Source organism: Triticum urartu, chromosome 7A (assembly GCF_056163025.1).
Source record: "Triticum urartu cultivar PI428250 chromosome 7A, HENAU_Tu73, whole genome shotgun sequence".
Classification (NCBI taxonomy): Eukaryota; Viridiplantae; Streptophyta; class Magnoliopsida; order Poales; family Poaceae; genus Triticum; species Triticum urartu.
In genome coordinates this window covers 710,712,842-710,739,391 of record NC_141879.1, presented here as the reverse complement: position 1 = coordinate 710,739,391, position 26,550 = coordinate 710,712,842, and the positions used below count along the sequence as shown (strand labels likewise).

General features: G+C 44.2%; 1 protein-coding gene across 3 annotated transcripts; it reads right to left on the bottom strand.

Annotated features, from left to right (window-relative positions):
• Positions 1–345: 345 nt before the first annotated feature.
• Positions 346–26,550, bottom strand: LOC125525683 (uncharacterized). Of its 3 annotated transcripts, XM_048690684.2 has the most exons (4): positions 26,243–26,550; positions 26,016–26,134; positions 915–3,931; positions 346–815 (listed from the first exon to the last, which is right to left on the bottom strand). In XM_048690684.2, exons 2-4 carry the CDS (start codon positions 26,043–26,045, stop codon positions 812–814), a joined length of 3,051 nt encoding a protein of 1,016 aa, XP_048546641.1. In that variant the 5' UTR covers positions 26,046–26,134; positions 26,243–26,550; the 3' UTR covers positions 346–811. The 3 variants fall into 3 exon arrangements, with proteins under 3 accessions (XP_048546641.1, XP_087393190.1, XP_087393191.1); XM_087537064.1 differs by lacking the exon at positions 346–815 and having other exon boundaries at positions 899–3,931; XM_087537065.1 differs by lacking the exons at positions 346–815; positions 26,016–26,134 and having other exon boundaries at positions 899–3,931; positions 26,243–26,371.

The following is a 26,550-nucleotide window of genomic DNA, read 5'->3' as shown; positions in this document are numbered from 1 at the left end:
CAATTGCCACACAAGTTGTCGAGCTGGTTATCAAATTCCTATCCGGTCTAATTCACCATTACGGCATGTCCCACAGTGTCATCACGAATAATGGCTCCAACTTCATGGCGGACATGGTCTAGGACATGTACATTGAACCTGTAGAGTAGTGGGCAGGTCGAACCTGCCCTGCGGGAAGATATCAGATGATACCATGTGGCATCAAGCCAAGGTTGATCAGATGCTTAGAAAAGGCTGACAAGAAGTGGGTCGAGGAGCTGAACTCTGTCCTATAGTGACAGGATGCTTGCTCAACATACTATAGTGGACAACAACCAACAAGCAGAACTAATGCAAACCACACAACAACTCATCACAATAATATAAGATATGTTGTGTCATCAACAACACATACATGAAACCAACCTGAATTTAAGGTTCATCAGTCACACACCACACACATTGGGTTGACGCGCACCAATGCGCACAAATCCTCTTATTTCAAACAGTGTCATCAAACCAAGACAAACCAACTGGGCTGTGAATCCACACCCAAGACGTGGAAAGCCGGCGCTCCAAGTAGCAGCACAAGACACCAATCCAATCCATCATATACCAAGATGAAGGCAGCTTGGTGAAAAAGAAACACACCATTTATTCTCCGTGCAAGCAGCAGCGGCGGCACAAACACACTTAATTTGGAAACACACATGCAGCTGGAGAAACACTCTGGACCAGGACTTGTAGCAACAACAAAATTGATGCTTCGCCTAACCCAACCTCCTTGCATTGCACCAGAGAGCAACACACGCCAGAGCAGCGCATCGGCGGATTACCTGAGAAATGAAGAACGAAAACATTAGTGTTTGGTTAATGAACATTTGTCATAAAAAAATTCTTACCTATCTAGTATAAGAAACTAATGTGCGACGGACCTTAGATAGGAGCCCCTTGGGAGGGTCTTCTTGTAGTAGGCCGAGTGGTGCGTTTCGAAGAGCGACGGGTCATGTCCGGCATCCAGGCCATCCCACTCGAGGCTGTCCCACAAGTCCTTCTCGCAGTCCACAACCGGCTTAGAGCCTTCACGCGCTACAGCCGGAAGGCGCCTGAGACCCCAGCAGTCCCTGATGCCGACCGTCTGCAACGCAGGTGCAGTCAATCTGGCCTCACATATCTGCTCCAGCTTGTGAAGATGGTGTAGCTTGATGTACTTCAGGTTGTTGAATGTGACACCAGATGTTATTTCCTCATCCTCAGGGAACTCGTGGTCCGTTGGGAAAACATGCCAGAGGTTACTGCAGTACGCGATCTGGAGGGTCTCCAGGCTGGGCAAGGTGCAGCAAATGGGGAAGGCGAACACCAGCCTGGGGCAATTGTAAAGGTATATGTGCTGTAGCTGTTGGTGATAAGTAGCACTAGGCCAGATGCAATAGGCCACCAGGAGATTCGACGCGGAAAACGTCTTCATACCATATCCGCCCCGGGAAGAAAACAAGGAGTGTAGCCTGGGGCATCTCTCAACATGACACCATTCTAGTCTGCTCCAATGTACTCCTGGGAAAGCAGTGATGGAGGAATTGTCATGCACATGCAATGACTGAACATGGAGCGCGAAAGCTCTGAAATTTTCACTGCCCTCCATACTCCCTAAATTGTAGCTTCCTTCACCAATCTCGATATGCAGATCGAAAGTTTGAACCTGGCGACAGTACCACACTAAGGACAAGCAAGTTACATCTTCAGCAAGGGGGATATCATCATATGGTAACAGCGACCTTGTTGCAACCAAATTATCCTCTTGGCTAGAGCCAATACCTTGGATACTTCTAGTGATATTGGCTTGGCTATGGCTTGTACAAGAGATAAGGAGGTAGAACTTGAAGTGACCTCCTAGCCTTGTATAGATTCCATCAAGGGCCGACCAAATGAACCTTCCATCTGAAAATGCAATACATGCCTGAAAGCCAAATGATCTCTGTCCTTCACAACAGATCATTGATCTTTTCTCCCCATGCGTGTCCACATGTAGAACTTCCAATCTCTGACACCACTTCCATCTTAGACAACGGAGATGCTCACAGCCCAGTAGGAATAGCTTCTTGAGTTTCGGGAAATCTATTATAGTGAAATGGAGGTCAAGTGATTTAATGGCTGTACCAGAGAGGTCCAGTTCCTCCAGATTGGGCAATCCACGAAGGAATATGTTTTGCAATCTTCCACAACCATGTAGGGAGATCTTGGTCACCTTGGCTGTTTTAATTGGAGCTATATGAGCTTTGAGGCGCATGTCCTCTTGGGGCAGATGTACAGGATGTGCCCAATTCTCTGCGGGACAGTAAGCATCGAAGCTAAAGCTTTCAAGTAGTGGTGGTGCTGCTTCCATGGCCAGTGCAACATGCTCCAAGTTGGAACAACCATCAAGAGAAAGCATCTTCAAGGTTTTTGCCGATGACAACGTCGGCAGTGATTCCATGTGAGTGTTGCCGGATAAGTCAAGAAGCTCCAAGTTCATCATATCTACAAAAGAGCAACTGTCCACCGTAACCACATCTGAAGATCTGGTTACCCGGAGCTTGTGAAGCTTCTGTAGCTTTTTCCAACTATGACTCATAGTCTTCCACGAGATCCCCTTTGTATTTAGCTCCCTGAGATTGGCCATCGATTCAATAATCTGAGGCCACAAACCATAAGCTGTGAAATGCAAGTCAAACACCAACAGGTTCGAAAAACTTTGCCATCCACTTTGCTCCTTCTTCCGGCCTGTGTTTGCACACCGGTCAAGCCAAAGGAATCTTAGGTTGTGGCAGCACCCGAAAGAAGGGGATGCAAAATCGAAGCTGCAGTTGCAGAGTTTTAGCACACGGAGGCTGCCGCTAGCTACTTGAAACAAATCATTACGTACATGTACTGGACCATCTCCCTGACATGTTAAAAAATATGATGATGCACTGCCAGGAACATTAGAGATGTCTTTTGCTCTTAGTTTGCTAGAGGTGACTGAATGCCATCCCTTATAGGATTTTTTCCGTTCACCCAAATAGAATGACTTAACTAACATTGCATCATGATCAGTAGAATTGGCCAACCGCGGTATCAGTCCATACAATGCATTGCCAATCTCCCAACTGTTTTCCTCACCAAGGATTCCATCACATATCCAGTAGTTGCAAGCATGAGTAGCCCAACCATAGTCAACATCAGTAGAGTTTTCAGGTATTTGTGCTGTCAGGAACAATGTGTACAAGAAGCAATCCAAAACTATTTCTGGGTTGATGCCATCCATACCAATGTCACCAATCACTCCAACAGCATCTTCATGCAATACACGATGAATCATTGTCTTTTGATTTTCATTTATATCTTCAGTGTCATCGATAGAAATATAAATATTAACACAAGTGGGCATCAACTTGACTTTATCGCTCTCAATGGCCTCAAATCTTTTACCATTCGTCCATAACAGTTTACCTTTACCAAAAAGTGGAATTCCAAATTGCACCAGATCAATATCTTCAACTCCACCATAATTAAATATTATCAAAAATCTTTCATTTCTTAGACACTCATTAATCATACTTTTTATACTTGCAATTTCTTCTCTAGAACTGCTGTCAACCCCCTTGAAATCATCTTCTTCATCCTGCTTATCAATTATGTGCATTACATGGTGAAGGTTTAACTCCTCAACGATTACCCTCTGCAAGGTCCTTCTGTTTTTCCAGGAGGAGCAGTCCGCATGGACAATTCTGGTAAAATGCTTTCTCGTTTCAGAATCATCACATACTTCAGATTTTAGGACTTTGGCTATACTCGTTAGAACAGCAGTTAATCCCAGATCCTCAAAGACACACCGACGAAGGGCAAATGCTTTAGTTTGCCCTTCTACAGTGCCATCACTTCCACGCAGAAGATCAATTAGTTGTTTGACAACATCATCAAAGTCCTTTACATCCTGTAATAATCAATGGCTGTCATGGATGGCTGCCAGAGTACACAGATTGGTACCCTAACTGTTTCAAATTTGAACTGAAACCACACCAATAATTGTGGAGCGGAGAGTAGCTATTTTCATACAAATAAATTAAATCAACACACGACACAATCTTAATTATAAGACTACTGAAGTGATGCCTCCAACTTGCAAGTTTCGATAGACTGGAATTACATAGCCGTCATATAGTAATCTAGGCCTGGTTTAGAATATTATTCTATAACCTATACATCTGAGTGTATATGTCAAACTGAACATGTGTACATTACCAAGTGTACTCCTCGACGAATGATTTTTATTTGAGTTTACTGTCGAGTTGTGTCTCAGATGAGTTCTCCTGCCGGTGCCTCTAGCTTCCTTATATATATTTTTTCCTTGAAGGGAAAGACACAATATTCTCTTAAATAATAATCTCTGACGTACTCGACTAAGCGCCCGGTTCTTTAGTGGTTTCTCCCATAAGTTCCCCTCCGTTCCCGCGATCTTATGGGAGTAATTAGTAAAAAGAACTGAGTGTAACACTACTCTAGAACTGGTAACCCGTGGAACACTACCATTGGCGTGTGGCACTTTTGACCACCCACTGATAAGTGGGGCTGCCTTACCGAGAACCTGAAGGTTAAAAACAAATGCCTGCTGAGCAAATGGCTGCATAGGTTATCAGTAGAGACTGATGGTACGTGGGCACAGATTTTGCGCAGCAAATATTGAGTAAGACCTAAAGATTCGTCATTTTGGAAGGGGCTAATGAGAACAAAAGAAACCTTCTTTCATAGAGCAAAATTCGTTGTTGGTAATGGTACGACAACAAGATTTGGGAGGACACGTGGTTTGGGGAGACGCCGCTAGCCTTACAGTATCCCTCCTTGTATAGTATTGCACAACGTAAGGACGATTACGTAGCTACAATATTACAAGCGGTCCCATTAAATATCCAATTCAGGAGGTCCTTAGTCAGGGAGTGTTGGAATTCTGGTTACACCTTGTGCGGAGGTTGATGGATGTTCAACTCTCTGACCAGGCTATTTTTTTTCCAGTGGAAGTTAAATGGAAGCGGGTGTTTCCGGTCAATTCTATGTGCTTGGCCCAATCCCAAGATCGATTCATATTTGGAAAATTAAGGTTCCGTTGCGAATTAAAATTTTCATGTGGTTTTTCCACAAGCAAGTCATCCTTACCAAAGATAATTTGCTTCGGCGAAAATGGGTAGGAAGTGCACGTTGTTGTTTTTGTGACCAAGATGAAATAATGCAATACCTTTTTATTGATTGCCCTCTCGCGAAATTTCTTTGACGTACCATTCATATAGCCTTCAATATTACTCCTCCAGACAGTATTGACACGTTATTTGGGACGTGGCTAACTGGAGTAGACCCAGTTATTGCGACATGTATTCGGATAGAAATATGTGCATTACTGTGAGCTATATGGAACTGTAGGATTGATATGATCTTTAATAGACAAAAAAAATTGAATTTCTTGCAGGTCATCTTAAGAGCTAAGGCATGGATCCGTACGTGGCCGTTACTCACTCCCACGGACTCCAGGGAGCATTTGGCTACTGGGTGCGACCGTTGGGAGATGTTAGCGCGAGGTATCTTCAACCGGTTTGAATGGCGATCCAATAATAGGATAGGTGTTTAGTGATCTCGTCCCGTTTATATGCCGGTTGTGGCTTTATGTTCTTTTTTATATCTTGTTTTCTTTTACTCAGTTTGCAAGCTATGCTGGATTGCAGACTTTGTATTTTCTTGACACCTTTTAATAATATGGCAGCATGCATCTGTCAGATGTCGAGGCTGGGGTGATCCTTCTTCTCTAAAAAAAGATGCATCACATGCCCCGTCACTCTTACCCAAGGTACCAGTAGCGGCATAGTGATGCACCCGCCATCGGTAATCGCCAGCCACGAGTAAGTCGGCTCCAAATATTAGTGGTGAGCCCACCACTTATAAAAAATACTAGCAAAAGAGTCCGTGCGTTGCAACGGGAGAGAAAACATAACACACGCTATTAACTGAACAACCATCACTCAAGACCACAATAGGTCCACCTCCTTTATTTTTGCGAGGCATTATATTTGTGTTGGCGCTTATCCTCCTTCTCACCCTCGCCAGTGATGGCCTCGGTGTTCACACAAAATAACAAAAAACGTGTGTTGAATATGGTTAATCCTAAGACGTCTCTCTCCCTCTCTCCTCCCCCCCCCTCTCTCTCTCTCACTCTCGTGATAAGAAATCTGTTGTTTTCCCCTGCGGTATTTTTCAGAGGTATGCATGTGTAGTTATCGATGTTTTCTTTTCCCTATATGGTTATAGTGGGGTGTTTATTTGCAATCTGGATCGCCGCCGGTATGAAAAAAAATGGATCTTGCGCTATAAATTATAAGTTTGCTTTCATAACAATATTTTCAAAATATTTAACAGGTAAAATTAACATCATATTTAGATTCCACACATTTTTCAAATAAAATTTCATATATAATATGTTAAAATCAAAGTCACGGTTTAAAAGATACAGATAATTTAGAAAATCATTTGGTTTGACTCAAATATATTCCAAAATAATATTTAAAATACTTAGCAGGTAAAAATAATCTCATATTCATATTCTACATATTTTTCTAATCAAATTTCATATATAACATGTCCAAATCGGAGTTACGGTTTAAAAGATATGGATGATTTTAAAAAGCATTTGTTTGACTTAAATATGATCCGCAGATAAATTACCTAAAACATCAGCGGGGGTTTCGAAAAATGTAAAATAACGGTTCGGGTGTGACTTAAATTCGGATGGCGGGTTGATTTCAAGAAAAGACAGGGACTTTGTGTAAAATACGAAAATAACAATTCATTTTAACTTAAAACAGAACTGCGAGTTGAATTCTCTGAAATAGAGGGACTTTTCTGAGAAATGCCATGACAGACGAAAGAAACCCGATTTGCGTTATTATTAGGTAAAGATAAAGACTAGTGTTAGGTGTTTTTCAAGGCTCGGCACTGGTAATCCTGCCCGAGTAATTGAGCCCAAAGCTTACTATTGAATATTGATTGAGCTCATTCTTCTTCCCCCTCCTACTCTTCTCAAATCCCTCACCTTAGCTGCTTAGGCGGCGAGGGTTCCAACCTACCTCCGGCGATTTTCGACGGAGTCCACATAAATCCTGCCCGCCGCCGCCGGCGTCGAGGAGTCACCTTATCACCAGCACCTGCAAGGAGAGCCAGCATGGCGGAACCACCGCAGACGGGCGAGATTTTGGATGCGCAAGGAGTTTAGGAGGAAGGGAAGGTAGATGGGGAAGGTCTTGAGGGCTTGGATGGAGCAAGGGGAAGCAATCTATCAGAACATCGTCCGCCGGTAGCAGGTGCGGAGACGGCGGACAATCAAAATCAGGTAGACGAAAATCAGATCAAGGAGTAAGAGGATGATTGGATGGTGTACGGTCCAGAACCGGATCTGGAGGACCAATTTGTTGGGATGCATCTGCAAGGAGAAAGGGGGAAGACTTGGATTTCTCAGAAGAAGTGGATGAATTGATAAAGGAAGTTCGCTGGTTGGGGCTGTTCAGAGTTCATACAACTCGGCCTTTTGGTCATCCAGGAGGCAAGGTGTTGATGGTGAAGAGCAACAGGAAGAGGACATGATGACGGAGGCGGCCTCCTGGGAGGAGGACCGCTGAACCCAATGAATGCATTATGTTGGAACTGTCGCGGTTTGGGCAACCCCGCGATAGTTCGTGAAGTCCGTGAACTCACGGCAAAATTTGCCCCAGCCGTGCTATGCTTAGTTGAAACACAATTACAAAGTGTTTGTGCCGAGATATTAGCTCAATGTTTTGGTTATGATAGATCTTTTGCTGTTAGTAGCTCCGAAAGGAGTGGTGGTCTTGTAATATTTTAGAATGATTCAATAAAGTTGGAAGTTAAGGGCTACTAAAGATACCATATTGATGCACATATAGAGGACCTGGGACCTCGTCCGTGGAGACCTGTGTCTACGGGGAAGCACAAGTGGTGAAAAGGTATAACACATGGGATACATTGTGTTCTATTGCAGGTGCATCAGACCTACAATATCAAAGAGAAGAGATTATTTTTGGGGACAAAAATACTAAATACTTTCAGCAGCGGGCATCTATGAGGAGGAGAAAAAATCGTCTAGCAGCATTGACCAAACCAGACGAACAAACTACAGAAGTTGTTGTTGAGATGGAAGCTATGGCGACGGAACTTTTACGAGTTGTATACGTCGGAAGGAAGCACAAATATGCAAGAGGTTGTAGATGCGGTTCCAACAAAGGTAATTAATGACATGTGAACTATGCTCGATGCTCCATACACTATTGGAATCAGCAGATTTGCCGTCTGCCCACTAGCGGACGGCAAAGTTAGGCTTTGCCATCATCCACCAGAAAGCGGACGACAAAGAGGCAGCGGACAGCAAAGGTAGGCTTTGCCATCAACCATCCTTCTTTGCCGTCCGCTAGCAGACGTCAAAGAGGATGGATGGCGGGCTAACGAGAACGACCTAACGGTCACTTTCTTTGCCGTCGGCTAGCGGACGGCAAGACAGCAAAGAAAATGGCCGTTTTAATGGCCATTTTCCCCGGCCCCACCCCACTAGGTACGCTCTTTGTCGTGTGCTAGCAGACTGCAAAGAGATGTGCCCTAGCAGAAAATGGGCCGCGCCCGCCCCACCCCCCTCTCTCTCCCGGCCCTCACCACCTATGCCGCCGCCCCCGACCGGCGGCCCGCCCCGCCGCCTATTCCCGGCTCGCCGCCCCGGCGCCAGCCCTGCCCCCGCCGCCCCAACGCCCGCCCTGCCCCGGCGGCTCGCCGCGTCCTCCACCACCGCAGGAGCCAAGGTGATTTTTAGTTTGTTTTTTTCACTGTTATTTGTGTTTAGGTTTAGGTGTAGGTGTTATTAATAGGTTTAGGTTAGTGGTAGGTTTAGGTTTAGATAATTAGAAGAAGAAAACATTTTAAAAGAAGAAGAATAAGTAGAAGCCAGTGGGTCCCGTCGGTCATCGAGGGGATAGATGGTGGAGCCAGTGGGTCCAGACGCCCATGCCGAGAATCCCCCGGTCTGAGTGCTGACCTGTCGAACGTGCGTTGCCATACCAGAGGGCGCCCGGGGATGAACGTGTTAGGGGGTTCCTCGACGTCGATGGAACACTAAATAGCAAGTATCGTCGGTGCGAGATACATGTGGTCGTCTGTGTTGAACACTACATCCACGTCCCACAAGTGACGCCGGCGTCCGGCGTCCGGCGTCCCGCAACAACGGTTCTCAGGGTCGATGGCGGTCGAACACCTTTGCGAATTTGTCTTGCAGCCTCTGCGATGACGATTAAAAGCCAAGTGTTGAAACTTGAAACACCCAAACTGACTCAAGTCGGTTTGGTTGTTTGAAGTTTCAAAACTTGGCTTTAATCCTCATCGCAGAGGCTGCCAGACAAATTCGCCAAGGTGTTCGACCGTCATCAGCCCCCAGAACTATTGCGTCACTTGTGAGATGTGGATCTAGTGTTCAACACTGAGCGCCACATGTATCTCACACCGATGATACTTGCTATTTAGGGTTTCATCGACGCCGAGGAACCCCCTAACCCGCTCGTCCTGTTGTAAATATTTAGTTAGGTTGACAGAAAAACAATATTGCTATGTTACTCATCTTTCGATTTAAATGTGCAGTTTTTTCGTCGCTGCGAGGGTCTAGTGTTCGACGAGCTACGCCCCTGCGTTCATGGGTGAGCACAAATGACATCTCCTCCTCGCCCCTTCATTTGCTCTGTTCCAGTCTTCGTGCCGATGAAACTTGCTAGTTATAGATGTTTTCAATCATCAGTATGCATGACCACTATGTGTCTCCCGTTCGAAAGAGTTACATCTATAAATATGCATGCATTTGCATATTTATAACCGTGATTCTTTCGAATTGTCTAATGTTATCCATGGACAGCCCGAGTATGTGTAGATTGGGTTCGTTTTCCCATATGCTCTACTCCGGATCCGATGCAGAATTTCGTTAGTGCCTTCCTGTTGTTCTCCGGGTACACATCCTCTCTGCTTATTGCCGAGACGTGTATCAGGAGAATAGCAAGGAGGTGCTGCCGAAATTTTGCGTCGGATCCGGAGCAGAGCATGGGAAAACGAACCCAATCTACACATACCCGGGTGGGATTAAGACCTATCTTTACCTATTAACGTCTAGATTGCATGGACGTAATAAAAGTGACAAACTCCATTAACTGATGAATATATACATATATATATATATATATATATATATATATATTTCTTATGTGTCCAGTAGCTAGGCAAGATGAGCGATCGTGCGTGGATGTACACCAGTCACACTAGTCAGAAAGACATGACCATTGAATGGTTAACAAAATTTCAAGGGGTTTCTGAGAGCCGCATTTGCAAATGGCCAGAGGACAACATGGTGCCCCTGTGTCGGGTGCAACAATTGGCACAAGAGGATAGAGGATGAAATGGGCAAACACCTGCAGAAGAGGGGTTTTACGCCAGATTGTATGGTGTGGACATTTCATGGCAAGTCTGCCCAATGTGCCAGAGCTGAGGTGCTTCGTCGTTGCACCGACGAGCATGGTACCGGGATGCAAGACATGGTGCAAGACTTTGATGATGCTCGGGACTCGGACGATGAGATGGAGGAATCTACAATGGCCTTCAATGAAATGTTGGAGTCTTCAAAACGTCCTCTCCACGAGCACACTGAGCTTTGTCAGCTGGATGCCATCTCACAAATAATGGCTCTGAAGGCTCAATTCAACTTGGGCAGAGAATGCTACGACGCAATGATGACAGTATTTGGACGTTTTCTACCCAAAGCCCATGTACTACCTTCAAACCTATACCAGTCAGACAAAATCCTCCGTGCTCTTAAGATGCCCTATGAGAAGATACATGCCTATGAGAAAGAATGTGCCTTATTTAGGCTTCAATATGCAGACTTGAACTATTGTTCCATTTACAAGTCATCCGGGTATGTTGTGGTAGACAACGGTATGGGTGAGAAGACGCAGACCAAAATCCCCGTTAATGTTCTTTGGTATATGCCAATTGTACCAAGACTTCAACGTCTTTTCATGGTCGAAGAGACGGCCAGACAGATGACATGGCATAAAATGGGCAAAAGAACCCAACTAGATGCAGATGGGAAGCTGATGATGGTGCACACATCGGACGGTGAAGCATGGAAGCGCTTCGATGCATTACATGATGACAAAGCGACAGATCCGAGGCATCCTCGAGTCGCCATCAGCACGGATGGGTTCAGTGTGTTTGGTCTGACGGCAGCCCAATATAGTTGTTGGCCCGTATTTGTCTTTCCACTCAATCTCCCCCCGGATAGATTATGCAAAGAAAGAACATTTTCCCGACATTGATAATTCTAGGGCCCAACTATCCGGGGAAGAATATGAATGTGTACATGCATCCGCTGAAGGACGAATTACAAGAAGCCTGGGATAACGGGTTCAGGACATACGACGCCTTTAGCAAATGGAACTTCATAATGCGTGCCTGGTACATGTACTCGACGCATGACTTGCCGGCGTACGTGCTATTCGTTGGCTGGTGTGTGCATGGAAGGTTCTCGTGCCCCACATTCAAGGGAGCTCTTGAGTTTCGTTGGCTTCAGGCCGGTAGCAAGTTGTCTTGATTTGACATGCATAGACAGTTCCTGGATCCTCACCATAAGTTCAGGAAAGACAAGAATAAGTTCATCATAGGTAGAGTTGTCAAAAACTCTGCACCACCTGCGTTGACAGGCCAAGAGACCTTGGATCAGTTAAACGCTCTTGAGCCAGATCCAGAGCGTCCAGGGTATTTCAAGGGGTATAATTCGAAACACGCCTGGACTCACAAGAGACATGCTTGTGGGATCTGCCTTACTTCAAAGACCTACTTTGCCCACACAACATCGACATGATGCACACTGAAAAGAATATCGCTGAGGCACTTTTTGGTACACCGTTTGGCATAGAGGGGAAGTCAAAGGATAATACTAAGGCTGGAGTCAATCTGGAGGCGCTATGTGATAGACCGTTACAAAACATGAAAGAACCGAAAGGAAAGCAGAACTGGATGAAGCCAAAGGCATGGTTCAATCTTGGAAGGCCAGCTATGAGGAAAATTATCTTGTGGGTGCAAAAGCAGTTGATCTTCCCCGATGGGTATGCAGCGAATCTAAAGAGGGGAGCGAGTCTTGATAAATTGAAGATATTTGGTCTCAAGAGTCATGATTGGCACATATGGATTGAGCGGGTAATGCCGGTGATATTGTGTGGCTTCATCCCTGAGGATGAATGGCTAGTATTGGCAGAGCTGAGCTATTTCTTCCGTGTTCTTTGTGCGAAAGAACTATCACCTGGCCTGCTAGAAGAAATGGAAGAGTTGGCGCCAGAGTTGACCTGCAAGTTAGAGAAGATCTTTCCACCGGGCTTCTTTAATTCAATGCATCACTTGATTTTGCATCTCCCAACCGAGGCATGATTGGGGGGGGGGGGCGTGCAAAATCGTTGGTGCTACACAACTGAGAGGATGCAGAAGGCGCTACGAGCAAAATGTAAAAATAAACGTAGAATTGAAGCATCGATGGCTGAGGCATTCATTACTGAGGAGGCGGCAAACTTCATGACAGCACACTACGAAGCCAAAAATCGTCATTTGCATAATTTGAAGCCTCGGTACAATGCTGACGACCCTAAAAAGGGTGGATCCAACCTCAGCCTATTCAAAGGGGGTCTCGCACCAGCCGGTGCTTCTAATTCCTTAACGTTGGATTTCGAAGAATGGTAGATCATTTCATTGCATATCTTCACCAACCTAGCAGAAGTGCGACCGTACATCGAGTAAGTTCGTGGTACATTGTTTCGCAACTTCTAATTCCTTTGAACTGCTCTTATTCCCGGGTAAATTTGATACAGTCGATACGTCGACAAATTCTCGTATGGAGCGGTGATCCAAAAGGATTCCGTCGAAGAGTATGAGCTTCTGGCAAAGCATGGAGGCGGCTATCCCGGTTTCATCTCTTGGTTCAAACAAACGGTGATTTCCGTTAGACCATTTCATTTCTTCGTCTAATTTTTGGCTAATGCAACAATCCCTTTTGTATTAAACTTGTAGGCTAATTCAGAGTTTATGGATGCCAAATTGAGACAAGTCGCTAATGGTTTTGACTTTAAGGTCCGTTCATTTGACAAATACAACATCAACGGGTATCGCTTTCGTACCTATGGCAAAGACCTATCTATGGCCGACCGAAAGTCTACAAATTGTTGTGTCTCTGCTATCGACAAAGGAGATACCGAGTATTATGGAAGAGTTGAAGCAATTTATGAACTTCAATTCTATGGTGCAAACCCACCAAACGTCGTAGTCTTAAAATGTTATTGGTTCCAGCCGAAGGAGACTAGAAGGACTCATGAACATATAGGGCTAGTGAAAATCAAACAAAGCACCCGTTTGGATGTTCCCGATGTCTATATTATGGCTCAACAGGCAACTCAAGTTTTCTATCTACCGTGGGCCTGTCAAAGTGATCCAAATGTTAATGGTTGGGATGTCGTTTATGAAGTACTGCCACGTGTTAGACCACCTCCCCCCAATGAAGAGGATTATGAACCTCACATTAACCCAGACACATATGAAGGAGAATTCTTCCAAGAAACACGTCTTTCCAAAAAAACGTTTCAAGAACCGCTCTAGTTCACCCCAGAACATTCAAGTAGACAGCGATAGTGAACCCGACTTCACCCCTGAGCCGAAACAAGAAGAGCCTAACTAGAAGAGGTTATTGCTGCGGATGACCTGTCAATGCTTGACCGATTATGTAAAGGTGGCCTTTCACATGATGATGCATTTATTAATAATGATGATGAGCACTTCATTACTGATAGTGATGATGATGATGCATTTATTGATCCCAGAGCATTTATTGAACCCGATGATCCAGATTATTATTAGGTATTCAAATTTTTATGTTGTACTTGATTTATATAGTTACTTGTATGATTTATATAGTTACTTGTATAATTTTCTTACTTTGTATGATTGTTTCTTATACATAGTGCCATGGTCTTGATGTCCGTCCCCGTCGGCCCTCGCCCACTTTATGATTCGGATGTGGTAAATTCTCTTTTATAACTATTTGTTGCATTTCGTTTTTATGACAAGTATGGCCATCAAGTTGACATAGAGATATTTTAATCTAGGAGGTATGTGAACCAGAATTTGAAACTAACCCTCTTTGTCGAGAAGTTGAATTTAGTTGAAAAAGAAAATGAGTATTTGAAAGAAAAAATTAAAAGAATTGAAAAAGAGAAGATGACATTGGAGTTGTATGTTGCCGATGTCATCGATGATCACAAGATGAAGATGAATGCAATGCGCTTGAAGATGGATGCAATGCACCTGAAGCTTAAGAAGATTAGAAAATATGCCATTGATAATGAGGCTTGATAGAATTATGCCGTTGAATCAATTGTTACCTTAGTTGCAATCTTCATCGCATTTGTTGTGATGAGGGTAAGTTTTCTCTAGTGTTTTGCTTAACAAATGCATACTTATCTTATTTTCCTCCTAAATGGCATAATTACCTAAGTTAGATAAAAATGAGCTTTACTTATGTAAGTTGTCTCAAAATGGCATCATCACCTAGGTTACTGCAAAAAAGACCTATACTTACCTTATTTTTCTCCAAATTGACATAATAAGCTTAGTTGACCTATACTTTACCTAGGATAGCTATAAAATGACCTATGCTTAGCATTTTTTTCCTCCTTCATGACTTAATATGCTTAGTTAGCTAAAAAATGGCATAACTACCTAGGATAGCTTAATCATGATCTATACTTAGCTTACCTAGTTCATTTATGACATAATTAGCTTACTTAGGTCAAAAAATGGCATAACTACCTAGGTTAGCTAAAAAATGACCTATACTTAGCTTCTTCGGTTCATTTATGACATACTTAGCATACTTAGGTAAAAAATGGCATGATAATCTTTGTTACCTCCAAAATGACATAGACTTAGATTATTTTCCACGAAAATGACATAATAACCTGCTTGTTCTTCTTCTTCTTCTTCTAGCCAGTCTTCTTCTTCTTCTTCTTCTTCTTCTTCTTCTAGCTAGTCTTATTCTTCTTCTTCTTCTTCTTCTTCTTCTTCTAGCTAGTCTTCTTCTTCTAGTATTCTTCTAACTTTCTTCTTTCCCAATTTTTAGATTTGCTTTCGATGAGGAAGCTTGCGTTGATGGAGTCTATTCTTCTCCTTGTGCTTCATTTTTGTTTTGATTTTGTAGGATGAACAATGTGAAACTTGCTACCTATATATGTATGTATGGATGAAACCATTGTATGCTTGTTGTTGGATATGTTGGCTAGCTATATATGTTGCATATGGACTTTTGATTTGGTATGTATATGTGTTGGATGATCATATCCATATGGCAGGGATATGATTTGGTATGTATATGCGTTGTTATGCCTGTTGAAAGTATTCTCAAATGTATATATGTATATATATACATGTGAAATTATGTGAAATTGAATGAATTTAAGAAAAAAACAGAAAAACAGGGGTTGAGCTTTGCCATCAGCCAGCAGACAGCAAAGCTGTCACGTGGCAGCTACCTGTGCAACCTGGGGTGCACTGGGCTGGCCCATTTGGCAGCTTTGTCGTCCGTTAGCAGACAACAAAGACCTTGGCATCTTTGCCGTCCGCCAGCAGACGGCATAGCTTGCCACGTGGCAGCTACCGGGGGGCATCTGGGCTGGCATATTTGTGCACTTTGCTGTCCGCTGGCAGATGACAAAGATGCACAGGTCTTTGTCGTCTGCCATTAGACGGCAAAGCACGCTGTTAACCCCCAAACGGACCTAGCATGCCACGTGTGTCATCCATGCTCTTTGCCGTCTGCTGGCTAACAGCAAAGACCATTTCATCTTTGCCGTCCGCCAGCAGACGGCAAAGTGCCCTTTGCCATAGCTTATTCAGCCGGACCTGTTGCCGCCTGCTGGCTGACGGCAAAGGCCTTTGCCGTCAGCCATGGCAGACGGCAAAGTGCCTGATTCCTGTAGTGATATATAGAAGGTGAAGTAAAGACATGTTTGTACCAAATGTTTCCTACAAAGGCCCCGGGACCTGATGGTTTCCCCACACATTTTTTTCCAAAAACATTGGAGTATTTGTGGAGCCGAGGTGATAAAGGTTGTTCTGAAAATAGTCGAAGGCCAGGAGAGCGCAGAAAGTATTAACCAGACCATCTTTGTATTGAGTCCTAAGGTAAAAAAAACCCGTCTCTGCTATCACAATTCCGCCCGATCAGTTTGTGTAACGTGCTTTACAAGATAGCTTTGAAAGTTATTGCTAACCGTCTGAAGGTAGTGCATCTTGAGATCATTTCAGAAGAACAATCGGCTTTTGTTCCAGGCCGACAAATCATGGATAGTATTATTGTTGCATATAAATGTTTACACTTCATGAAACGTTAAAGAGCAGCGCAACACCGTCATTGTGCTCTAAAGTTGGACATGATGAAAGCATATGATAGGGTGAAGTGGGAATACTTGAGAGCTATTATGTTGGGTTTTTTGCAGAGATGGGTGGAGATAGTAATGAACCTTGTCAGCTCGGTTTCTTTTTCTGTCTTTTTTAATGGGAAGAAGTTGGATCAGTTTAGACCAAGCAGATGTATCCGTTAGGGAGATCCGATCTCCCCTTACCTGTTTTTGTTGGCAGCAGAGGGTCTTTTAGGCCTGTTAAAAGATTTGAGTGGGTCGTCTCAACTGGGTGGAATACAAGTGGCGCTCATGGCACCACCCGTTAATTACCTTCTTTTCGCAGATGATAGCCTGCTATTCTTCAGAGCCACCGGTAGAGGGGCGATTGAGGTATAAAACCTTTTGGATAGATATTGTGAAGATTCATGACAAAGAATAAAATCTTTAAAATCATCGATCTTTTTCAGCAAGGGGTGGCTTGTTAATATCAAAGAAGAGATCAAATGGATATTGAATGTGCCAAACGAGACCTTGAATGAAATGTACCTGTGTATGCCATCAGACATAGGTACTTCAAAATTTGGCGCTTTCAAATACTTAAAGGATAGACCGAGGAGTAAGGTGAAGGGATGGATAGAGAAATCTTTATCATTTGCAGGCAAAGAGGTGTTGGTAAAGTCTGTAGCACAAGCAGTGTCGGTGTTTTCTATGTCTTGTTCCAAACTCCCAAGAGGCCTCTGTGAACACCTCAACAAGTTAATCAGACAATTTTGGTGGAGAAGTAAGGAAGGAAAGAGGAAACCGACATGGGTGTCTTGGCAGTCTATGACCCAGCCAAAACATATGGGAGGGCTTGGGTTCCGTGATTTCAAACTCTTCAATTTAGCCTTGTTAGCCAAGCAGTCTTGGAGACTTTTGCAGCAGCCTGAATCCTTGGGTGCGCAGATTTTGACTGCTGAGCTGGGTAGCTGACCATCCCAGGTTTGGCGCCTTGTCCTGGAAGGGCGTGATGTACTGTGCCAAGGTTTGATAAAGTGGATAGGTGACGGAACAGCGACAAGGATCTGGGCAGAAAATTGGATCCCAAGAAAGGCAACAACGAGACCTATTGCCTGTCTAGCGGTCAACCCACCACTATGGTCAGTGAACTAATTGATAGAAATAATGCAACATGGAAGAGGGAGGTTCTGGATCAATGCTTCGTGGCGGCTGATTCCAATGTAATTCTGGGAATTCCGCTATGCACACGTCGGATGACTGATTTCTGGGCTTGGAATTTGAGCGGAACGACGTTTTCTCAGTGCGATCAGCTTACCGCATGTTGGTGGAAACAAAGAGTCGAAGAGCAAGCTGGCTTGAAGGGACTGCGGGGACTTTTGATTTTGAGACAGAAGCTAATCTTGGACTACTCTTTGGTCGGTCCAAGTGTGTGGGAAGATTCGAAACTTCTTGTGGAGACTAGCGAAACACTCGATCCCCACTAAGAATGTATGACATAAACAAAACATGTCCGATGGGGACAAGTGTCAGTTATGTGGGATGCAAGATTCGTGGAGGCATTCTCTTATGGACTGTACTATCGCTCGGTGTGTCTAGGCGTTGGGCGATAATGATGTGGCTGATTATGTCCAAGCATCAACGAACCCTAATGCAAGGTAGTGGCTATTCGCATTACTTGATGACCTGCCACATACGAGCATGATTAAACTTATAGTCACGATGTGGGAAATATGGGCGGCTCAACGTAAAGCAATACATGAAGGGATCCTTCAAAGTGCACATGCAACTCATGGTTTTGTTGAAAGTTTTATTTCTGAACTTAATGCCCTTCAGGTGTCGGTGACTGAGAAGCGAGGAGTGCATGAACTACCAGCGCAAAGGGGTCCAAACATATGGAAAGCTCCACCCCTGGGAGTGGCAAAACTTCATGTTGACGGGGGTCTCTCACAGAATGGGGGAAGGGGAGCAGCCGCAGCAATTTGCAGAGACCATATATGACAGTTCTTGGGCTCATCAGCTATGACTTTTGAAGATATAAGTGATCCACCTACGTTGGAGGCGCTTGCTTGCCGCGAAGCTCTAGCCCTAGTGGTTGATTTATCTTTGAATCAAGTCATCATTGCATGTGATTGCAAAACTGTAGTGGGGGAGATAAAGGAAGGAACTAAAGGAGCTTATAGCGCTATCATAAAGGAGATTATCGAGTGATCAAAGGCCTTCATCAGCTGCGTGTTCATTTTTGAAGGACGTCATTTAAATTTTGATGCACATAATTTAGCTAAATTTCCATCTTCTTTAGATGTTGGGTGGCATTTGTGGCTGGGGAGTCCCATGACCCTTTTGTTATTCCTGTAAACCGTACTCCAGACTAATAAAGTTGGTTTACCACTCAAAAAAATATCCCTCACCTGAGGCATCTGCAATGCGATGTTCTGAATCTGATTCAAGCTCAATTAGTTTGGCTGCACCGCCCGTGATAGCCGAATCTGGTGAAAACGACTTTTTGAATGCAAGAAGGGTTGCGTTGTTGCTTTGGGTGTGTAAAACCAAACTGAAAACCAAAACAAACAAAAAACCAAACCAAACTGAAATTTGGGTTTTTTCAGGTTTTGATGTTAGTTTCAGTATTAAAACCTAGCGTAGCGTGTATGTTACTGGTGTAAGTTACTCTCCACTATAGCTAGTCTTATGGGCAACAGAGGTGAACCGCTTCGCCAACAAATCGCCAGCGGCAAACAATTGCATCAATGGTCATTCCATCATGCACTATACAAGTCAGTTTCCAATTATATTATTTCTATGACATGCATTAAAATTTTATTAGTTAAATTTAAGGTCAAAATTTAGAGTAAATAGCAAAAACCTACCACATTACGGGCTAGGGTTACAAAAAACTATCATTTTTGTTAATTTCACAAAATGCTACCACAAATTTGGTTCGCTGTTCCAAAAAACCCAAATAATCATGTGGTTTAGAATTAATCCGGTTGATGATAGGTCAGGCCCGCTCCTAACCAAACCATTTTTTGATTCTCTGTTTGACCGTTAGCTTACAACCGAGGCCCACATGTAAGCCATCTCTTCTTTCTCTCATCTCCCTCTTCTTACCTTTATTTCTCTGTCCCGAGCCAGCCGGCTTTGCCGCAGCCGAGCAGAACCAAGACCGGAGCAGGCGAGCAGCCACTGCCGGCATCACTTCCCCCACCGGGAACTTCTCCTCCGTGCTGCCAGCCACCGCGTGGTGGCCACCTCCCACCCCTCCTGATCCTGCCACTGACGCCGACGAGGCCGCGTGCGGCGGGTGGTGCACCGGTAGCCGCCACTGTGTGAAGCTCTGCGACGCCGAGCTAGACGAAGATGAACCACCTACTTCTGACGATGCCACTACACTAGCGACGGCGACGGCACCCCCGAAGCCACAGCGGCCTCCACCAGCGCCAGCGACGCGGACGCGTCATCGCACGGTGTGGCCGACCCACCACCGCCGCTCTTCACCCCACCATTCGCCGCCGCGCCATTGTTGTGGGTCGTGAACGTGGGGCTGAGTGCGGGGTGCGTGAAGATGCTGCAGGAGAAGAGCCCCCGCGGCATCGCGTTGAGCTTCGCCCCCACGCCGCCGGTCCCGCTCGGCATCTCCCGGTGCGCGTGGCCTGTCACTTGCTGCTGCCGCCCCGTCATGGTCAGCCATGAGCAACAGAACAGCAGGAGGAGCGGGAGCCACTGCGTGCAAGAGCAGGAGCAGCGGCTCCGCCTTGTGCAGCAGCCGGAACACCCTCGAGCTCCGCCTCCAGAGCAAGGCCGGACGGCGTGCATAGGGTCCCTTCGTCGGCTCCGGCGACGAGCTCACCGGTGAGGACCCGATTGCCTTTTTAATAAAATTACAGGGATCCAATTACTTTTTTTAGGACGCCGATAAGGAGAAACAGCCCACACTCACGTGTGGGCAAAAAAAGTAATGCCCACACACCTTTTTTTTCCCCTTTCGATCCCTCTCCCACGCGTGTGTGTGGACGAAATAGATAACGCCCACACGCCCCGTATGTCAGGCCTCGTACCTCGTGGTCCCGCACGCCCGCGTGACAGTCACCGCATGTCCCGCAGTTGCCATGGTCCAGACCCTCGTCCATGTTCGTTTAACTGCAGTTGCCATGTCGCTGAACTTCGGTTGCCATGTCGGACAACTACAGTTGCCATGGTTGCTCAACTGCAGTTGCCATGTATGGTCTGATCTACTGCAGTTGCCATGATTTTCAAAATTTTAGGAGTTGTCACCCACTAAACACTAGGCAGTTGCCATGTAGCACTACAAGAAGGCATTGCAAAAAAACATGTTCGGGTAAAAGAGAGAGTTGCCATGTGCTCACAAGCACGCTAGGGCAGTTGCCATGTAAAAAAAAGAGTTGCCATCTGCTTACGTGTACGCTACGGCAGTTGCCATGTACCATGCAAAAACACATGGCAACTCGGGTGAAAAGAGTTGTCATCTGCTTACAAGCAAAGCTAGGGCAGTTGCCATATACCTGCAGAAACACATGGCAACTGCCAACTTTGGGTGTGGGCTAGGAGACGGGTGTGTGGGCGAAGTGATAAACGCCCACACACCAGCCCCCTCTGCGTGCGTGAAACTAGTGTGTGGGCGAATTGCTAAACGCCCACACACCAGCCCCCTCTGCGTGCGTGAAACTAGTGTGTGGGCGAATTGCTAAACGCCCACACACCAGCCCCCTGTGTGGTGAAAAAAGGACGTGTGGGCGACCGAATGAATGCCCACACACCAGTTTAGTCCTACGTGGCACACAAAAACTGTTAGAACGCGTCAAGATCCATGCAGAATTGGTTGGACGAGGATTTATGCGTGTGGGCAAGTTGCCAGACGCCCACACATGTAGGCGTTAACATTTTCGTTTTTTTATAGGGACATGAATGCCTTTCAAAAATATGTGGGGCTCACGTGTCATAAGCTGTTAACGGTTAAAGATAACGGTCAACCTAATGATTGGACCCATGTTGTCATAATTCCCTTAAAACTTAACGGTTCAGTCACTGGGTTTTTTGGAATAGCCAACCAAAATAGTGGTAGTGTTTCGAAAATTATAAAAAGTGATAGTTTTTCGTAACACTAGGCCGTAATATGGTAGTTTGTAACTATTTACTCTAAATTTGACATAGAATACAAAGGGGACCAATAAACAGGACGGATGTAGTAGTAATAAAATTGACCAAGGAGCGCAATATGCTCAACCGAGTGCCGCACCCGCACGTGCTGCCCTTTAGCGCCAGTGGTCATCCACCAGATGCAAGTTCTTTTTTTGGGGTTCCACCAGATGTAAGTTATCTGAACTTCTCGGTGGAATTTCTTGTTCTCTACCTTATCTGTTTATACTGTATCTTGAATCTGAGTCTTCTATCCGCAGACTTTTTTGTTTCTCGATTCTATGCCTCCCCTCCCGAGAAAGGCCCAATTCCCGATATGCTTCTAGAGGACGCGGATGTCCACGGCGAGGGTTCTGAGATCGGGGAAGAAGAGGCGGTCATGGAATCAGAGTGAATCCAGGGCGGCATGGATTTGAACGACAATGACGTGACGGTGGTCCTGCCACCGGGTGCCTCGATCCAGAAACGGAAATAGGTCAACGGGGCTTTCAGCTCCGAGAATTCGCAGTTGACACAAGTTGCGTGAGTTGGCCGGGGAGACCAGCCGCGGGTGCCTCCTTTGCATCCCGGTGGACTGGCCGATCACAGGTGTGGCATTGAGATCAATGGGGGCAGGGGTGGAGCCAGGATTTAGACATAAGGGGGGGGGGGGTTGGAGGGGGAGGGGGGAGAAAGATAACAATCGTTTCAGAGACACAACACTAAAATATAGTCTCAACAGTAGAATTAATATGAATGGAAACATATGTTTAGTAATAACATGAGATTAAATTATCATGTAGAATAGGTTGCTCCTCAAGTGGATTTGAATTCTCGGTAATATTTGAGCTCGAAGCAATTGAGCTTGTAAATGAATCTATTTTCCATGAAATAATAAACAAGTAAAATTAGATATCTAAATTACAATCTTAACTAATTAGTAAATTAAATAATTTATTTGAAACGAATTGTACTGATTCACATGGATTACTATACACCATTGGTGTACCTTGATTCCTTGGAAATCGATCTGTTGATGTGTGACGTCAATGTTGCAGACCAGTACTCGTGATCTCTCTCTCTCTCATAGATTCAATTGCCCCGGCTTTGGGAGTGTATTGCCTTCCGTGCCCCAACCACAACGATGAAAGCAGCGAGAAGCGACGCCGCGATGGAGCGACGGCGCAAAACGGACGGAGCGAGCAGACCTAGAAGCCACGAACGTAATCATTGGAAGGATAGGGAATTAACTACTCGAACTAATGGCTGGATGTAATCCTATTTTACTGACACCTATACCTAGCGATCAAGCGATCCTTTGGGCCTTTGGGCTGGGAAGTTGGCATGCTAGGCCATTAGCGCTAAACAGACATATAACTATGACAGATCAGCCACCGTATACCTGTAGAAACTAACGAAACCTAATAGGGGGGGCGAGGCGATGGGGGGTGTCTGACCCCTGCTCGCACCCCCCTGTCTCCGCCCCTAAATGGGGGCACCACGGGGAAAGCCAGCACGTAGTCACCCATTTTTGGCGAGCCGTCCCAAGGCAACGTGGAGAAACAGGCCCTGTCCAGGTCGTATCCGTGAAGGAACGCGTACATTGACAACGTTGTTGACATGCGCGGCGACTCGTGAAGCCTAGGAGGGCGGGCCGCGGCGGTGGCAACAGCGAGAAGGGCCGGGTCGTGGAACCCTAGCAAGAGTAGGGCATCTTGTGCGGCCTTGCCGATGGTGCCGGTGTCCACAGCGGTGGCCTGAGCGGCAGTGGCAGCGGCGACGTCTCCTTTTTCCTTGTCCCTCTTCCTCCGGATGGCACGCTTTCACGTCTAGACCGCTCTCTCCTCTTGGGCGATCCCCTTTTTCGGCTTCTTCTGGGCCATGGCGCAGGAGGCCATGATGAGGATGGGGACGGCGGGGTTGGGCACGTTGGCCATATGGTCGGATGGCGGAAGGGTTTTGGGAAAGAATGGTGGGAATATATTTTTGATGTGCCACAGACGGACGGGTCAGGGAAGAACAAGGGAAGGGTGCTCGTGGACACAAACTTGACCCAAATTTGAGCCGAAAATGGGTCAAAGCGGACATCCGTCTGTTTGCATCGGTGCGTTGAACCGTGTTTTTTGTCCATGCAGACCCAAATGGACGCAGGCGTACGAAATGCGTCCATGTGTTAGAGTTGCCCTACGGTCTTGTTGGGCAAGGGAAAGAAAATGTGTTTCTTCGATGATGTCTAGTATGGTAATTGCAGTTTTGCAATTATTCTCACGGGTCTGCGTATTTACTAGCTACTTCATCATTTTGAATATATATACTCATGTACTGTTTCTGCGACTTTTTAAAGTGAACCACATGAACAAATTACAAGCGAGTTCATAGTTTTAGTATATTTTGAAAATACTCTCGTGTTTGTACATATAAAAAGTATGTTAAAAAATTATTTACTCTACCAAAAAATTAGTATATAAATATTATGTAAGTATTCCCTCTTTAAACACACAAACATAAATCAATCAATGGACTTGGTGAGGTTAGTTTAGGAGAAGAGATACCAACCAGTCTGAGGTCAGTTGATCGTTTGGACATGTTGAACTTCTTGAAAGAAAACTAATACCAGCATAAGGGACCAGGACAAACATATATCTAACCCATCAGCCGTGGATCTCTCCACACCCTACAAAACCCTGAACTTGTAGGTGAAAACTAAATCAAATCTTGAACTTTCAATCCCTGAAATCAGCACGCCAAACTCTCTATCCCGGTCTATTTTGATGCTTGAGAGGATTTAGGTGGTATTCACAGAATTGGGCCGGCCTATTAGTATAGATGCTTGCGCTGCTCTGGTTTTTTTGTTTTTTTGTTTGTTTTCTCTATGGGTTTTCATCAGTTTTTTCTTTATTATACTTTGTTTTCTCTGGTTTTTCTTTCTTCGTTAAACTTTTTTTTCTTTTTTGATTTTCTGAATATTGTTTATTTTTTTGCTTTTATTTTGTTTCTTTACAGGTAATTTGTTTTCTTTTTCACACAAGTCTAATTATTCTCAGTGCCTAATGTACATTTTTAACGCAGACATGAAATATTTTTTGATACACTTTCGACATTTTTCAAATACGTTACATACATTTTTTAAATACATGTTTTAAATACTTTTTTGAATACACGGTAATATTATTTCATATACACGTTTATCATTTTCTTAACGACAATAAAAAATTATAAACTACACGAACATTTTTTTACATTGTTACACATTTTGAAAAGTGTATACACGTTTTTCAAACACATGTCACATATAGTCTTTTAAGGGTATGACACATTTTTCTACATCACGCAAACTTTTTTTTTACATTGCATACACTTTTGTTAAAATGTCACAAGCACATTTTTTGAATTTTTTTGAATCACCCGAATATTATTCTACATTGTACATTTTTATGCCACATACATTAATCTAAATTCGTGATATTTTTTAGATGTCACAAACATTTTCTTTACACATTTGTTTAGGTTTCAAAACTTGTTCCCACTTTTATAATTTTTAAAACCTGTTCGCACCTTCAATTTTTCTTCAGGTTTCAAAAATGTTTATATTTCAAAAAGTATTTGCTTTTTCAAAAAATAGTTATTTCCTTAAAGTATTCAGAATTTTCATAAGTTCTCACATTTTATAAAATGCTCTGACATTTCCAAAATTGTTTATGTTTTGCATATTTTTTCCCTAAAAAATGTTTTCAAAGTTCAACGCTTCGGTGTTTGCTTAAATATATCGGGCCTGCTATTATATCACCCAAATTTGAGCCGAAAATGGGTCGAAGCGGACAAAAAAGCGGACATCGATGCGTTGAGCCGTGTTTTTTGTCTACACGGACCCAAATGGACGCGGGCGTATGAAATGCGTCCACGTGTTAGAGTTGCCCTATGATCTTGTTGGGCAAGGGAAAGAAAATGTGTCTCTTCGATGATGTCTACTCCCTCTGTTCCGAATTACTTGTTGCGGGTATGGATGTATCTAGATGTATTTTAGTTATAGATACATCCATTTCTGCGACGAGTAATTTGGAACGGAGGGAGTAGTATGGTAATTGTCGTTTTGCAATTATTCTCACGGATCTGCATATTCTGAATATATATACTCATGTACTGTTTCTGCGACTTTTTAAAGTGAACCACACGAACAAATTACAAGCGAGTTCATAGTTTTAGTATATTTTGAAAATACTATCGTGTTTGTACATATAAAAAGTATGTTAAAAAATTATTTACTCTACCAGAAAATTAGTATATAAATACTTTTTGAGTGTTCCCTCTTTAAACACACAAATATAAATCAATCAATGGAGTTGGTGAGGTTAGTTTAGGAGAAGAGGTACCAACCAGTCCGAGCTCAGTTGATTGTTTGGACATGTTGAACTTCTTGACAGAAAACTAATACCAGCATAAGAAGACCAGAACAAACATATATCTAACCCATCGGCCGCAGATTTCTGCACTCCCTAGAAAACCAAGATGCTTAAATCCCTCATAATACGCTATGCTATGAAAGTCTATGACAAGACAAGATTGTAGACTATATATGTTTGCACAAGAAGCAACTGCAGTACCTGTACAAGCGTCAAGGGTGAACAGAGTCGAGGATGAGCTTCAGAGCAGCTGCCGAGAAAATAAGAATTGTCTCCAAGAATTCCAGTCCCAGGTGCAAGGGCGAGGCCAAGATATAGATCACTCTTGGATCATTTTGGTTTGAACAGAAGAAAACTTCACTCTTTTTTATTTTGGGTAGAGCTCTGGAACAGAATGCACACTGCAAAGAGATGGAGCAGAGGTGTATGCTTCAGAAAGATATGGGTGTTGCAATGGCAATGGCACACTCTAGCTGCATTTGGCATCTATATTGCTGGTTGCTGCTTTC

Bases quoted from the DNA above. Each gene is read 5' to 3' on its own strand.
- LOC125525683 (XM_087537064.1), bottom strand. From the start codon at position 26,045: ATGTCCAAACAATCAACTGAGCTCGGACTG. The intron at 3,932-26,015 runs GTTGGTACCTCT...TGATTATTACAG, and splicing joins AATCAACTGAGCTCGGACTG to GATGTAAAGGACTTTGATGA.